This window comes from Amblyraja radiata, chromosome 18 (assembly GCF_010909765.2).
Source record: "Amblyraja radiata isolate CabotCenter1 chromosome 18, sAmbRad1.1.pri, whole genome shotgun sequence".
NCBI lineage: Eukaryota > Metazoa > Chordata > Chondrichthyes > Rajiformes > Rajidae > Amblyraja > Amblyraja radiata.
The window spans coordinates 36104580-36121956 of record NC_045973.1 but is presented as its reverse complement, the minus strand read 5'-3'; the positions used below and the strand labels follow the sequence as shown (position 1 = coordinate 36121956).

The window sequence follows — 17377 nt, the reverse complement described above, 5'->3', positions numbered from 1 at the left end:
AAACCCTGGAGCGTATCGTTGCGTTGCAACTTCATTCCCACCTCCTTGCGTATAACCTACTTGAACCCCTCCAATCTGGCTTTCGCCACCTCCATAGCACAGAAACTGCTCTCCTCAAAGTCCTCAACGACCTCCTCACCTCTGCTGACACTAGTTCCCTCAACATCCTCATCCTCCTCGACCTGAGCGCAGCCTTCGATACAGTGAACCATAACATCCTGCTCACCAGACTCAAAGACCTCGGCATTGAAGGCTCTGCACTCAGCTGGCTCCGTTCCTACCTTTCCAACAGATCCCACTTCATCTCTCTCCACAACCACACCTCTGCTACAGCCACAGTCACTCAAGGCGTTCCCCAAGGCTCCGTACTCGGCCCCCTCCTCTTCATCATCTACATCCTCCCCCTTGGTCAGATACTCCGCCACTTCAATCTGGACTTCCAATGTTACGCTGATGACACCCAGATCTACCTTGGCACCAAATCCCCCCACAACCCCCCCCCCCCCCCCTCTCCCATATCAACTCCTGTTTGTCAGCTATAAAAACCTAGATGCAACATAATTTCCTCAAACTCAACAGCGATAAGACAGAATTCCTCCTCATAGGCTCCAAAGCCACACTCAGCAAAATCAATAACCCCACTCTCACCATCGACGGCACCACTGTCTCCCCATCTCCCCAGGCCTGCAACCTTGGCGTGATCTTTGATTCCACCCTCTCCCTTGAGCCTCACATCCGCCATGTCATTAAAACCTCCTTCTTTCATCTCCGCAACATCGCCAAACTCAGACCCTCTCTCACACCGCCCGCTGCTGAAAGACTCATCCATGCCTTCATCTCCTCCCGACTGGACTATTGCAACTCACTTCTCCTTGGCATCAGCTCCACCTACATCAACCGACTCCAACTGGTCCAGAACGCAGCCGCCCGACTCATCACCCATACCAAATCCTGGCATCACATCACTCCAGTCCTCAAACAACTTCACTGGCTTCCCATCTCCCACCGGATCACCTACAAAATCCTGATCCTCACCTACAAAGCCCTCCACCATCTGGCCCCCCCATATCTCATTGACCTCCTCTCCCCCTACTAACCCTCACGGTCCCTCAGATCCACATCAGCCGGTCTCCTCTCCATCCACAAGTCCAACCTCCACAGTTTTGGGGACAGAGCCTTCTCCAGGGCAGCTCCCAGGCTCTGGAACTCCCTCCCCCAACTGATCCGCAATTCCGTGTCCCTCACCATCTTCCAGTCCCGCCTCAAGACCCATCTCTTCACCTCTGCCTATCCTTAGCCCCACGTCCCCGTCCCTTTTCATCTGTGCATTAATTGCCTCATACTGTGTTTTGTATTGAATTCTGTCTTTACTTTGTGTACTAGTCATGTCTCTACTATTTATTTCATTCCCCTTACATGTTTTTCCTCTACCTGCTCAATTTTTGTAAGGTGTCCTTGAGACTCTTGAAAGGCGCCCATAAATAAAATGTATTATTATTATTATTACTTAGTCTGCATAAAAAGATCCAGACTGGGGCAGTATAGTGATGCAGTGGTAGAGTAGTTGCCTTACTATGCCAGAATAACAGGTTTGATACTGACTGCGGGTGCTGCCTGTACGGAGTTTATACATTCTCCCTGTGACCGCGTGGGTTTTCGCAGGGTTCTCCGCTTAACTCCCACATTCCGGAGATGTGTGGGTTTGTAGCTAAATTGGCTTCTATAAATGGTCCCTAGTGTGTAGGATAAAACTAGTGTATGGGTGGTCGTTGGTCGGCACAGACTCAGTGGACCAAAGGGCCTGTTTCCACGCCGTATAACTAAACTAAGACTGTTTCAACTACCTTTTAAAAAGATCTACAACACTCAGAGCAAAACTGCGTCTCATTTCATGAGGTGCAACCTTTTACATCATAAAAACATAAATAGGAATTTAAATAATGGGGGAAAAAACGCAAACCTTTGTAGTCAGTATAGGAGACACCAGTTAAGCATCCAAATATAGAAACATAGAAAATAGGTGCAGGAGGAGGCCATTCGGCCTTTCGAGCCAGGACCGCTATTCATTGTGATCATGGCTGATCGTCTCCAATCAATAACCCGTGCCTGCCTTCTCCCCATATCCCTTGACTCCACTAGCCCCTAGAGCTCTATCTAACTCTAACTTAAATCCATCCAATGATTTGGCCTCCACTGCCCTCTGTGGCAGGGAATTCCACAAATTCACAACTCTCTGGGTGAAAACGTTTTTTCTCACCTCAATCATAAATGGCCACCCCTTTATTCTAAGACTGTGGCCCCTAGTTCAGGACTCGCCCAACATTGGGAACATTTTTCCTGCATCTAGCTTGTCCAGTCCTTTTATAATTTTATATTTGTCCCTACAGCTTCACCAGGGATTCAGTGTTGATTCCATCAATGCAGTGGGAGTCAGGTACATGGGTATCCGACCCTGCAGCTTATCCTGTATTTCCGCAATGCAACATGCAAAGGCAGGAGACAGGTATTTGCTAACCGCAATAAGTGTATTACCAGTCGTTCTCTTCTGAGCAGATGGCAAAGGTTCACAATATTTGGTCCATTCGTTTGAATGACCATTACATATATTTTACTGCAGTAGATTTATGCCCCTTAATTGCAGTTCATATGGAGAGAGTTAATCTATACTAAGTAGAGAGGGAAATGCTTACATAGTTGGAAGGATTAAAATCCTGGATATGAAGTTTCTGAGTTACATGGCTAGCCAATACCTTGGGCCAATACCTCGGCAGCGAATGCTGGAAGAAACAATTACCTGGTGTGATCGGAAGCTGCACTGCTACTTGTGCTGGAACTGGACTCGGTATCGGAACTGCTACGCGGCAGGCTTCGTTCGTTGCGATAGACTCGGAAACTTTCGTTCACAGGTTGGCTGCCTCCATCAAACCCATTCGTTGGCAACCCTGCAAACACAAGCCAGACCTAAAAGATTTGCCACCAAATTCAAAGCAAAAGAGTTTTTTTCTTGTGTGTCTTTTTCCTCTTATTTGCTCACAGAGTTCCCAAACAACCACAGCTGTCTTGGAAGTAAATGAATAAGGACAACATCGGCAGATTTTCAAAGATGACCCCAAATTCAAGTGGTCCCATATTACTAATGCTAAATATACGTACATTTTGCATTTCAAGTTGTGCAAGTCAAAAGAGCCAGAGTTACTATAAATGGAGAACAAAATAGATTTCATAGTACATGGGAAGTTTTGTATTGAGGATTTGGTGAGCATTTGAGTGCTTTTTTTGTTAAAAACACTGGAAAATACATATTTTTCTGCCTGCTGCATTTAGCGTCAATTAAGGGTGGAATCCAATTGATTCAGTATGGGTATCCTCTTTACTATCACAAGAATGCCATCTTAGTTTTCTCAGGTCTTAGTTTTCACTTTTAGGAAGTCAATCTTGTGGAACAATCTCCATTATTATCCAGGCAGAGACATTAGGGCACTAATTTAGTCCAAATTATAATCAGTTAGCTGTGCAAGTTTAGCTGCACGGGAAGGTCAGCTGAGATAAGCAAAAGTACACTTTGCATGGGAAATACATGCTCTCTGCCAAGTAAAGTCAGCTTCACCCTCAGCAGTAGAACCCAATGTGGTGACAGAGCCTCTCCACATTAATCCCTCACATGAGAAATTGGAGGCCAGGTCAAATACTGCCCATGAAACAAAGTACTGCAGCTTCAATAAAAAGTCCTGGAGAAGCAACTCGAGTGATGTTCCCCCTTTAGAGACATGGCATTGAAACAGGCCTTTCTGGTCACCAAGTCCACGCCAACCGTCGATAGCCTGTAAACTAGCACTATCCCACGCACAAATATATACACCTTTGGAGTGTGGGAGGAAACTGGAGTACCCAGAGATAACCCACACGGGCACATGGGGAACGTACAATCTCTGTACATACAGCACCTGTAGTCAGGATCGAACCTGGGTCTGGTGCTGTAAAGCAGCAACTCTACCGTTGCTCCACCGTGCCGCCACTTTTCTAAGAAATGCAGATTAACATTTTGACTGACTCTTCCACCTGGTTCTTTAGCATTATAAACCCCCGAAACAAAAACGATTTTACCCAGTAATTAAGTTCAGTAATGTAATTGTTGAATATGGGAAAACACACTGGTTACACAGCACCTCTTTACCTATGTGTGCGTTGCCCCCGGTTGATTTGTCACTGTCGCTTTCAGAGCTCGTGCTGGGGCTACGACCTCGCTTCCTCGGCTGGTTGCACCGTGACAAAGTTTGTGTCGCTGACGGGTTCTGTAGACTACCGCTCTGATTCTGCGGGACCTGGAATTCACGGTTTTTTGGTGGCCGCCCTGGCCTTTTGGGCAACCCCACACATTTATTTTTGGATTTTGCAGTGAAAAGGAACTTTGTCCGTCTACCGACTTCCGCTGCCGAGGCTGATGAGGAGGTGGTGCCAAGGCCTGCAAGAGAAAGATCAAGGCACAATGAGTTGAAGGTTATGGAGTTAAAGCCAAAGCTTTAGTTTAGTTTATTGTCAAGTCTACCAAGGTACAGTGAAAAGCTTTTTTGTAACGTGCTATCAAGTCAGCAAAAATACTATAAATGATTACAATCAATCCGTCCACAGTGTACAGATACAGGATAATGGTAATAACGTTTAGTGCAAGATAAAGTCCAGTAAGGTCCAATTAAAAATAGTCCAAGGGTCTCCAATGAGATAGATGGTAAGTCTAGTAGGTGAAAGGATGGTTCCGTTGCCTGATAACAGCTGTGAAGAAACAGTTGCCAAATCTGAAGGTATATGTTTTTACACTTCTGTACCTGCTGCCTGATGGGAGAGGGGAGAAGAGGTGGAGTGAACCTGGTGAGAATCGTCCTTGATTATGCTGGTGGCCTTGTGGAGATGGAGTCAATGGAAGGGAGGCTGTTTGACCATTGTAATGAAATTCAAATTATACAATCAGCTCTAAATGACTAGGGAATGACCCCTAAAAGCTTCCCAGATTCCCATTTGGTGGAATAAAACCACAACATAAACCGGGTTTGTCTCTTGTTTCATATTACTGAGTTAACATCCTTGTTTTATATCAGTTTTAAAGTCCGAACCAACTATTTTTAAAGTCCGAACCAACTTATGTTTTGTTAAATTCTCTCAGCAGATTCTGGTCGATAGATTGGATAATTAAGGGGCGTTTGCATTCATACCTTTTCCAGTCTCGTGACTACTACTTTCCTCAGCAGCGCTATCCGTTTGCCCATCTTTATTCGACGGGTTCAGTCCAGCCGCAGAGCCCCGACCTGGTACGCCATGCCGCTCCGATCCTGCATTTTGTTCTCTATGCTGACCAAGTTTCCGTCGAATCAAAGCAATCTCCTTTCTCAAGAGCTTAGCTCGCCGTGATCGGCCATTGCTCTGTTTAGTGGAGCCTATTGTGTCCAGTTTATTGAGAAGTACCTTCAGCTGTTCCTCCAGTGGCATATGTGATCTGTTCTCAGGGACCAGCAACCGATCCACTTCTGCCAAGACACAGTGACCGTAAAAAGATCAAAGCAAACAAGAGAAATTATTTGTTGAAGGGAGAAAGAGAAAGACCGAGAGGGCATGGCAGCACTGGGCTTTAACTATCAATAGGTTACTAATTATGGACATTATTGTAAAGACATGATTCAGTGACATTAACATATGTTTCATGCTGCCATTAACCTGGAAAGAGTGCAGAGAAGATTTATGCCAGGACTCGGGGGCCTGTGTCATAGGGAGAGGTAGCATAGGAAGGACTATTATTCTTTGGAGCACATGGGGCGGAGGGGCGATATTAAAGAGGTATGTGCAATGATGAGGTCTAGGGGGTGAATGCTTATTCCCAGGTTGGGGGAATCAAGACTGAGAGGGCATAAGTTTAAGGTGAGAGGGGAAATTGGGATCCTGAGGTGCAACAATTTCACACAGAGGGTGGTAAGAACATGGAAGGAGCAGCCAGACGAAGGAGTTGAAGCAGGTACAATAACAACATTTAAAATACATTTAGACAGGTGCGTGGATATGCAAGATTGAGTGGGATATGGGCAAATATAGGCAAATGGGACCAGCTGAGGTGGGGCATCTTGGTCAGCGTGGATAAGTTGGACAGCAGGCCTTGTTTATGTATCGCATAACTCTAAGCTGAGCTACAAAGATTAATAAAGCAGCAATGCAAGGTCCTTAGCATCTAGTATGGTTTGCATTTCCTTACTATGTAAATATCTTTAATGAAAAATCAATACTACCAGATTTTAAAAAATGAATCATTTTAGATTTCTGGAAATAGAGTGAAGATAATGATACAAATCACATCAATCGTCTTTCATTCAAGAAGACCAATTGCACTATGAATCTCTGTGGAATTCACTTTGTTTTATTTTGATGGTTTCTGTTACAGTTAGCAACCTTTGTTTTTGTAAAGCAATACCTGCTGAGGTACAGTTCTATGGCATTTATTGTGGTTTCTCCAAATGTGAAACTCACTGGTGAAATTTAGCAGGCTCTTCAACCACAATAACATCAACCCGGAGTTGAACCTTGTTTTTGCATAATCCACATATGTCCTTATCCAGCAGGAAATTATAGACCTTGGCCATCTTCCCAATTCTGGACCAGAATAGTTGTGTTAATTACACATGGCTTCTGTGTCAAGGTTGAAGTCGACATCAGACTGGAAATGAAATCTCACACACCTTTGCAGCACCAATGCCATTATGAATGGCATTTTAATTAAATAAATGTGATGAGGAGTCTAAGGTTGTACATTCCTCAAAGACATGACATCTAAAAAAAATCATTAAAATTTAGATTTTGCAAATACACATTGCTTCTATTAATTATATTCCTCCTTTTTAAAAATTATTTCACCTAATGATGTTATAAGTGAGCCATGTTGGTGTCAATAATGTAGAAACACGGAACTGCAGATGCTGGTTTACACAAAAGGACACAAACCGCTGAAGAAGGCAAGAAGAAGGGTCCTAACCCGAAGCGTCGCTTATCCATGTTCTCCAGAGATGCTGCCTGACTGAGTTACTCCAACACTGTGTCCTTTTTCTATCAAGAATATTTCCTTCAACACTAAACCAAGATTTAATGAACAGTTGATTAGAATGAGTGAAGACAAGGAATGCCTGGATTTTGTCTTAATATATGATCTCAGGTTCAGGTTTGAAACATAAAACGTAATCTCAGTGGGGATGATGGTAGAAGGGCTTTGATTGACCTTGTACAAGACAGGGAAGAAAATGCAAACATGTTCTCAGATACCTTTTGCTGATCATTAACCTTTGTTGAAAAAAAAATTTGCACATCAAGATTGATAAGGACAAAATAAGACTATTTTGATAACCTCCACAAGTGAAACTTTAGTCCAGGTCATTTAAGCTTTCCATGGAATGTACATCAACATGAATTAGCACCATCAAAATAGATGTAATTGAATGTCATGCTTTGTTGCCTTTTGCAGATAAGTACAACCTTTCACTGCCAAGAAGCGAAGAAATTGGCCTGATGATTCAAAACTGGGTTACAAATTAAAATTGACAAAAGTGATCTGACAATTGTAACGCATCCATTTTAAAAACTCCATCGATATAAATAGACTATTCCTTCCTCACTTACAGAGAGATTTATTTTTAATGTACATTGATTAATGTCATTAATAATTGCACTTACCTTCTTCCCAGAAAAGTTGACCAGTGTCTTCTGGTGGTACTGGTTCAGGTACATGCATCCCTGTTTCACAATCAAAACTAATTTTCTCTGCCTGCTTGCGAGCGTATTTCAGTACGGCACCTCCTTGGTCTCTTAGCCTAATTGCAGCACGGTAAAATATTGTGTCCTTGGCATTGTATTGTAAGCAGTTGTTCACAATCAAATTAAAATCTTCTTCAAATTGGTCAAACGTCCGATATTGATAGCCTTCAAGCTGCTTTTTCATTGTCTGGAAGTCCATCGGCTTTTTTATGTGATCCAAGTAATCAGGAACCTGATTACAATTTAAAATGAAAATTGATCTGAGAATGCTTTTTAACACCTTTTAACATTCAGAACTTCAGAATTGACTCAAAACCCTATCACCAACATTAACTCGCCCACAGGCAACATACCTCTTTTAATGGCACAGGCTCACCAAAGATGTTTCCTGTGTCTTTCTCTTGGAGTTGTTCTAGCGTCTTACGGAGGAGGATAAGGAAGGGAGTCAGCTGTAGCTCCATAGCAAACTGCTGTATCTTGAGCTGAGTTACAACCAAACCAGAAAGATATCAATCGGAAATTGAATTTGTGACGAATAAACGAGGGGCGTCTTTTATTCCTAACACACATTTATTACTTTTATACATGCGTTCAATACCCTTTATCAAGCAGTACACAACTTTGTTATCTGAGTCCTAGATTCCAAGTTGAAATTTTACTTCTTGTGCAAAATTTAAGCAGACATTAAAAAAGTGCTGGAGAAACCAGCACATCGTGCAGCAGCTGTGGAGAGAAACAGAGATAATGCTTCAGGTCAACGACTTCTCATCGGTACTTGTGAAACATTAACTCTGTTTCTTTTCAAAGGTGCTGCTTGACCCGCTGACTATTTCCACCATCTTCTGTTTTGATGTCAGACTTTCACCATTAACGTTTTAATTTTCAAATATATAAATTCATGCTACCTAATTAGTTTTCTAATGCACCATTATGGAAACAAATGCTTGAAAGTCTTAGCACAAAGCACAGATTAATATTAAGTGATTAATATAAAAGAGTTTCCTGGTGTATACCTACACGTTAAAATATTCTTAAAACAATATAGCCCACTGAATTTTCCCTACCTATTTTGGAAGAGTGCCTAAATAAAAGACTCCACTTTCCTATCACCATCATATCCACATATTCAAATCAAAACCCTGTATTTTAGGCAATGCTTAAAGAGAACTTGGTAGACATATTGAGGTACATGACAGATACAATAACAAAATTAAAATTGTGTAAATGTAACACCAGGGTGTAAGCTGGCGTACAGCAAACATATCTTTGGAATTTAAGAAAAGGTGCAGAGCTTGCCAATTTAGCTGTTGAACACCCTGCTTCCAATCTCATTGGGATTATTGGGAGCAAGGAGGATGCCTTAACATGGCCCTTCGGCTTCACATCAATGCAAGTTATGTAATTGAAAGATTGGTCAGTGATTAATTTTGTGGAAACATATTCATACAGAGAGGAGAAACATGAAATGAATATGGATTCACATGTTCACTCTTTGGTTGGCTGCTCCAAACCTGCCTCCAAGGACTTACTTACGAACTGCTGTTCTCATCAAATAGTTTTAAATGAATCCTGATTAGTAATACAGAACACCGCCATATGACAGTCCCATTGGACACAAAACAAATTCTGAATATATTTTTTACTTTCTTTCCTGGATATAATCATGAAATAATTTGATGCAAAATTCACCCCACAGCTGCAGACTTGGCAATATGAAAGAGAAATGAGTAGAAAATATTAACTGCCAAAGATAATGAAGCAATAATGCCAGACTGGGGGAGGAGGCATTTTTACTTTTTACCCTCAGCCAACCTGCCATCCCAGCCAGTTACTGATACAAATACTCGCCAAGCACTGCAAAAAATGGTCTATCGTGATCCTTATGCAATTCATGGGTCTCCCTCCACTCTCATCATCTAATCCTGTCAATTTATCCCACTATTTATTTCTCACTCATTGAGCTCATTTCTCCTCAAGTTTACTTACATTATTTCTCCCAACTATTCCTTGCGGAAACGTTTCATTTGCTCATTCTGGGTAGGGAAATACTCAGAAATGTCACCTTCAACTTAATATGTACACTGTATAATGTATTTATGGCCTCTAGTTTCCTATACAACTTTGCCTGGACCTGTTCTTTCAAAGTCGTCTCTGACAGCCTTTTATTGATGAATACATCTTTACAATACTCAGACATGAGCAGCATTAGACAGAATTGACCACGGGTCCAACTACCCACAGTTTATTCATCCTGAAGCTGGATGTTTAATCCATGAACATATACTTTAACTTAAATCTAAAATGAAACTAAACACAGACCACGATAGCCAACATTTATAACCTAGCAACCCCACGGGCAGATTTGAAATGAAATTTTAAGAGTGTCTAACCTCCTCACGCTTTAGCTTTTCCCTTTTCCGGATTAACTCCACCAGGAGCCGAGCTCTTTCTAAGTCATGACGCAGTCGCTGCCACGATTTCAGCTGCTCTTTCAGTGCACAATTTTTTTCCTCTGATTCTCTCTAAAATTAAAAAGGAAAGAGTTTTAAAGGCTTTCTCGCTTCTTGTGCAAGCAAACAAATGGATAAGTGGAGCATAAATTGGTTTAAGCATACTTTAGTTGCTGTGGGGGAGTGGATAGTGGTCAGAGGAGGGGAGAGGCAAGAGAGGGGGGGGGGGGGGAAAGGGAGTGTTAAGCATGGTCATTTCCATTTGAACCATTACTGGCTTTGGAGTGGGATTGAGAGGAAGACAACTCAAATCCCATATTTGTTGTAATTTAGGATCAAACGTTTTTGTTTGTTAATGTAATATTGATAATGGTAAAACGACATTATCAACTCTAAATGCAGGGCAGCCAAAATAGCCTATCCAAATGCCCAATTTATTCCATCCTTATTCGATTTTCTAACTGGCGGTGCCAGCTAACAAGTATATGTTTGCTCCATATGTACATAAAGTCCTGTCATACCTGTTCTGCATTTCGCTGAGACTGCAAGTGGGACTGTAACCGCCGAAGGAGTGGAACACCATTTCTTGACTGTCGTTTCAAAGTCCAATAGCTGTGAAGTCGCTGCATGAATTGGCTCTTACGTTGAATCGATAGTCGACCTGTGATCTTACTTAATCTATACATAAAGGTCAAGATGCAATGCTGTTTATTTCTATTAATAACGACATCCTGTCTTAATATATGACAGCATAATTAGCACAAGAAATAACATAATAGAATTAACAACGTATCAGTGAGATTTTATAATAAAGCCTAAAATTAGAATCTTCATCTTAACCATTTGGGTGGCACAGTGGTAAAGTAGCTGCCTTACAGCACCCAGAGACCAGGGTTCGATCCTGACTACAGGCGCTTGTTTGTACATTCTCCCTATGTCAGCGTGGGCATTCTCCAGATGCTCCGGTTTTCTGCCACATTCGAAAGACGTAAGAGTTAAGGTTAATTAGTTTCTGTAAGTTGCCCCGAGTGTGTAAGATAGAACCAGTGTGTGGGGATTGCTGGTCGACGCGGACTCGGTAGGCCAAAGGGCCCGTTTCCACGCTGTATCTCTAAACTAAACTAGATTGGTAGAACAATAGGATAAACAAATGTGAAAGATCAAGTTGTTCATTTCTTGTGACGCGTGACCATAAAGGTGAACTAGCTACTGATTATGCAGATGTGCCACTTTCAGAGAAAGGTGACTTCATACGCTCAAAATCTCACCACAGATGCTGGGTATTTTAAACTTAAGCACTTATTTAATTCTGAAATTTAAAAAAACTGTTTTCAGAAATGTCAACAATGAAAATATCAGATTTCCATACAAATTCATATGGTTCACCAATGTCCTCCAGGAAAAGTAATCTTCCATCCACAGTTTGTTCCCCGCACCCCACAACCATCAGACTGAAGAAAGATCACAACCCGAAATGTCACATATTCATGTTCTCCTGAGATGCTGCCTAACCCGCTGAATTATTCCAGCACTTTGTGTCTTTTTCTGTAACCCAGCATCTGTATTTCCTTGCATCCACATCTTCCATCCTTACCCTGTCTGGTTCTTGACCCCCAATTTGGTTAACCTTCAACTGCCTCCTCAGATCAGAGACAATTCGGGCTGACTAAAACAGCATCAGCATTGCCAGTGTTGTCTATACCCTGAGAATGAATAAAAAGGCTTGGGCCCCATACTAAATCCCAATATCTGAAATTCATTCGCTACCTTTCCTGAAAAACTATTTCAAAGAAACGTGTTAGAAACACAAAACACCGTGGATGCTGGTAACTAGAATTACAAAGAAAAAACACGAGAACCATTTAACAGTACAAGTCGCATCAATGGAGAGAGAAATACTGTTAACATTTCAGAAGACCATCAAAACTGGAAAAAGTGAAGCAAGAACGTTTTTAAAAGATGGTAATTTGGTTAAACCAGAGCAAAACATACATTTGCCACATCTGCACCCGAGATGTCCTCATTCTTTAGGAAACGGAGGTTCCCCTCTTCCATTATATATATGACTCTCACTAGGGTCTCCTCGATATCCTGCGGCTCCGCTCTAGCTCCCCTTCCCCCATTCGTAACAAGGACAGAGTCCCCCTTGTCCTCACCTTCCACCCCATCAGCCGTCGCATACAGCATATAATCCTCCAACATTTTTGCCGCCTCCAACAGGATCCCACCACTGGCCACATCTTCCCATCTCCACCCCTTTCTGCTTTCCACAGAGACCGTTCCCTCCACAACGCCCTGGTCAACTTGTCCCTTCCCACCCAAACCACCCCCTCCCCAGGTACTTTCCTCTGCAACCGCAGGATATACACCTGTCCCTTTACCTCCTCCCTCGACTCCATCCAAGAACCCCAACAGTCTTTTCAGTTGAGGCAGATGTTCACTTGCACTTCCTCCAACCTCATCTACTGTATCTGCTGTTCCAGGTGTCAACTCCAGTATATCGGCGAGACCAAGCTGAGGCTCGGCGATCGTTTCGCTGAACACCTCCGCTCAGTCTGCCTTAACCTACCTGATCTCCCGGTTGCTCAGCACTTTACCTCCCTCCTCCCATTCCCAATCTGAATATTCTGTCCTGGGCCTCCTCCATTGTCAGAGTGAGGCCCAGCACAAATTGGAGGAACAGCACCTCAAATTTCGCTCGGGTAGCTTACATCCCAGTGGTATGAACATTGACTTCTCTAACTTCAAATAGCCCTTGCTTTCCCGCTCTCTCTTTCCCCTCCTCCTCCCACTTTTCCCACCAGTCTCACTGTCTCCGACTACATTCTATCTCTGTCCCGTCCACTCCCCTGACATCAGTCTGAAGAAGGGTCTCGACCTGAAACGTCACCCATCCCTTCTCTCCAGAGATGCTGCCTGTCCCACTGAGTTACTCCAGCATTTTGTGTCTACCACAGAGAATGACAAGGCCATTGGGGAGTATCGTTGAATGGAGACCTTGGGAAACAAGTACATTGATCCTCTGAAAGTGACGACACAGGCAGACATGGTGATGAAGACAACATATGGTGTGCTTGGCAGGGCCGAGGCAGTGAGTACAAAAATTTGTGTGACATGTTTGTTGTACAACTTTGGTTTGGCTGCACATGGAGTACTGCGAGTACTTCTGGTTGTCACGCCTGCAGGAAAGATGTGCTTAAGCTAGAGATGGTACAGAAAAAATATTGCCTGGATTGGAGGGCTCGAATTATAAAAAGGGATTGAATGTTCTGGGATTGTTTTCTCTGGGACAAAGGAAGCTGAGATGTGGCATGATAGATGCATATAAAATTATGAGGGGCATAGATATGGCAGATAGCCATTGTCTCTTTCCCATTGTCGGAGTATCTAAAATCAGAGGGCGTAGGATTACGGTGAGAGGGCAGAGGTTTATACAGTTATACAGTTTAGTTTAATGTCACGTGAAAAGCTTTTGTTGCGTGCTAACCAGTCAGCGGGAAGAGAATACATGATTACAATCGAGCCATTCACAGATTGGGCGACCAAAATTGTACACCATACTCCAGATTTGGTCTCACCAATGCCTTGTACAATTTTAACATTACATCCCAGCTTCTATACTCAATGCTCTGATTTATAAAGGCTAGCATACCAAAAGCTTTCTTTACCACCCTATCTATATGAGATTCCACCTTCAAGGAACTATGCACGGTTATTCCCAGATCCCTCTGTTCAACTGTATTCTTCAATTCCCTACCATTTATCATGTACGTCCTATTTTGATTTGTCCTGCCAAGGTGTAACACCTCACATTTATCAGCATTAAACTCCATCTGCCATCTTTCAGCCATTTTTCCAAATGGCCTAAATCACTCTGTAGACTTTGGAAATCCTCTTCATTATCCACAACACCCCCTATCTTGGTATCATCTGCATACTTACTAATCCAATTTACCACCCCTTCATCCAGATCATTGATGTACATGACAAACAACAAAGGACCCAACACAGATCCCTGAGGCACCCCACTAGTCACCTGCCTCCAACCCGACAAACAGCCATCCACCATTACCCTCTGGCTTCTCCCATTCAGCCACTGCTGAATCCATCTTGCTATTCCTGCATTTGTACCCAACAGTTTAACCTTCTTAACCAACCTTCCACGAGGAACCTTGTCAAAGGCCTTACTAAAGTCCATATAGACAACATCCACTGCTTTACCGCGTCAATTTCCCTAGTAACCTCTTCAAAAAATTCAAGAAGATTAGTCAAACATGACCTTCCAGGCACAAATCCATGTTGACTGTTCCTAATCAGACCCTGTTTATCCAGATGCTTATATATATTATCTTTAAGTATCTTTTCCATTAATTTGCCCACCACTGAAGTCAAACTAACAGTCTATAATTGCTAGGTTTACTCTTAGAACCCCTTTTTAAACAATGGAACAACATGCGCAGTACGCCAATCCTCGGGGACTATTCCCGTTTCTAATGACATTTGAAATATTTCTGTCATAGCCCCGGCTATTTCGTATAAGAAATGTTGCTGTAGGAATAGAGATTTAAGAGTGTGGAGCGATTGTAATATGCAATTGTAGATCTGCTTCTGTGGCTAACACGCAAATAGTCGCCTGGGTTGGGCGCCATAAAAGGATCTAAGGGGAAAATTTTTCAGTGTAGTTGGTATCTGGAATAAGGAGATTGTGGAGGCAGGAACAGTAAAAACAATTAAGAGGCAATTGGACATGTACATACATGAATGAGCAAAGCCGAGATGGATTTAGATTAAATGAAGGAATAGGTAGGCATGATGGTTGACATAGTTGCACTAGGCCAAGGTTGGCCTATGCTGTATTCTATGAGCGATCAACCCTAATGCCCTGACGAGGAGGAAGAGGGTGGGCAAGGAGAAGAAGAAAGATTAACGATTAAGAAGAATGAAAAGCAGAAGATTAGTCAAGCATGATTTCCCCTTCGTAAATCCATGCTGACTTGGACCGATCCTACTACCCAAATGTGCCGCTATTTCATCTTTTATAATTGACTCCAGCATCTTCCCCACCACTGATGTCAGGATATAATTCCCTGTTTTCTCTCCCGCCTTCCCTAAAAAGTGGAATAACATTAGCTACCCTCCAATCCACAGGAACTGTTCCTGAATCTATAGAACATTGGAAAATGATCACCAATGCGTCGACGATTTCTGGAGCCGCTTCCAGGATGCAGACAATCAGGCCCTGGGGATTTATCAGCCTTCAGTCCCATCAGTCTGCCCAACACCATTTCCTGCCTGATGTGAATTTCCTTCAGTTCCTCCGTCACCCTAGATCAGGGGTGGGGAACCTTTTCATGTTGGAATGCTGCTTTAAGTTAGCTGTAATCTAATAAAGCCGCATCCAAGAAACTTCAATTAGATATACTTCAAAATGTACATTATTTTATTAAAATAGCCCTCATGACTTACTAATGTTTTAATTGTGTCCGTCAGTCGGGGAGGATTATTTTGTTGAATATTTCGCTGAAACATATTAATAAAATTAAAAGGATTTGTTCTACAAAATTTGGATTCATTCAAAAGGCTGCACTTAAAGGCCTAGAAGGCCGCAGGTTCCCCACCCCTGCCCTAGATTCTCTGGCCACCACTATATCAGGGAGATTGTTTGTGACTTCCTTAATGAAGAAAGATCAAAAGTACTTGTTCAGTTCATCTGCCGTTTCCTTGTTCCCCATAATAAATTCACCTTGTTCAGTCTTCAACTTTGGTCTTAACTAATTTTTTCCTCTTCACATACCTAAAGAAGCTTTTACTATCCTCCTTTATATACTTAGCTAGCTTACCTTCGTACCTCATCTTTTCTCCACGTATTGCTTTTTTAGTTATCTTCTGTTGCTCTTTAAAAGTTACCCAATCCTCTGGTTTCCCACTCATCTTTGCTATGTTATACTTCTTCTTTTTATACTGTCCCTGACTTCGCTTGTCAGCCACAGTCAGCCCTTACTCCCCTTGGAATCTTTCTTCCACTTTGGAATGAACTGATCCTGCACAGAAATACCTGCCATTGTTGTTCCACTGTCATCCTTGCTTGGGTATCTTTCCAGTCAACTTTGGCCAGCTCCTCACTCATGGCTCCATAGTCCCCTTTGTTCGACTGTAATAATGACACTTCTGAATTTCCCTTCTCCCTTGTAAATTGCAGATTAAAACTTATCATGTTATGGTCACTACCTCCTAAAGGCTCCTTTACCTCGAGTTCCCTAATCAAATCCTGTTCATTGCACAACATTAAATCCAGAATTGCCTGGATTCGTAAATCCATGCTGACTCGGACCGATCCTGCTACTGCTATCCAAATGTGCCGCTTAAAAGTATTACATTTTACAATGTCCACATCTATATGATGTTGGATCCAAATTTGAAATTTATTCCAAGTAGAGATACATTATTTTTTTTAAGATATGTTTTGGGCTCATGCACACTGAAGTGTAACAGTAGAAATGCTTGGAATTTTAGTACACTTTGTTCTATTAAATTTCTGACAATTGATAGGAAAACTTCCAACATAATTGGAGCTTTTCCAATTATGCCTTTTCTCATTGAAATAGTGTGGAAGACCCAGAGAGTAAATTGTCACAATAGTACCTGCCAAGTTTGTGCTTGAACCGATTTTCATTCTAATTCACGAACAAAGTAAGCTTGAATCAATTGTACAAACTCTGCATCCCTTTTCGTCATACTTCTTTCCATCATTTTTTAGAATGTCAAATCAGCAAAAACATCTTAACAATTTCCAGTACGACTATTTGGTAATTGGAACCATCAACAGAATAATAAAAAGAGACTCAAAGCCCTGGACATGCGGGTATGTAGGTTAATTGGCCCTCTGCAAATTGCCCTTCATGTGTAGGGTAGGAAGGAACTGCAGATGCTGGTTTACACCTTAGATACACACAAAATGATGGAGTAACTCAGCGGGTCGGGCAGCATCTTTGGAGAACATGGATAGGTAGGTGCTCCTATCCATGTTCTCCAGAGATGCTGCCCGACCCGCTGAGTTACTCAAGGACTTTGTGTCTTTTTTTTTGTAAACCTGCATCAGCAGTTCCTTGTTTCAACATGATAATCAGTATGGAGTCTGTCATTCA

The 17377-nt window shown here is 42.3% G+C and overlaps 1 protein-coding gene across 7 annotated transcripts in view; it reads right to left on the bottom strand.

Moving 5' to 3' along the window:
• brpf1 (bromodomain and PHD finger containing 1) overlaps nucleotides 1–17377 on the bottom strand; it is a 48544-nt gene that overhangs the window by 15400 nt on the left and 15767 nt on the right. For 6 of the 7 annotated variants that reach the window (XR_004414680.1, XM_033037135.1, XM_033037134.1 and 3 more), the window contains 7 exons: nucleotides 10754–10910; nucleotides 10173–10304; nucleotides 8136–8264; nucleotides 7702–8014; nucleotides 5208–5519; nucleotides 4175–4462; nucleotides 2795–2942 (listed from right to left, as the gene is read on the bottom strand). Coding sequence is in view for 6 of the 7 variants with exons in the window: in XM_033037135.1 (XP_032893026.1) it covers nucleotides 2795–2942; nucleotides 4175–4462; nucleotides 5208–5519; nucleotides 7702–8014; nucleotides 8136–8264; nucleotides 10173–10304; nucleotides 10754–10910 (1479 nt within the window). In the remaining variant the exon portion in view is untranslated. The remainder of the gene's footprint in view (nucleotides 1–2794; nucleotides 2943–4174; nucleotides 4463–5207; nucleotides 5520–7701; nucleotides 8015–8135; nucleotides 8265–10172; nucleotides 10305–10753; nucleotides 10911–17377) is intronic. The other variant, XM_033037139.1, reaches the window with a different exon arrangement.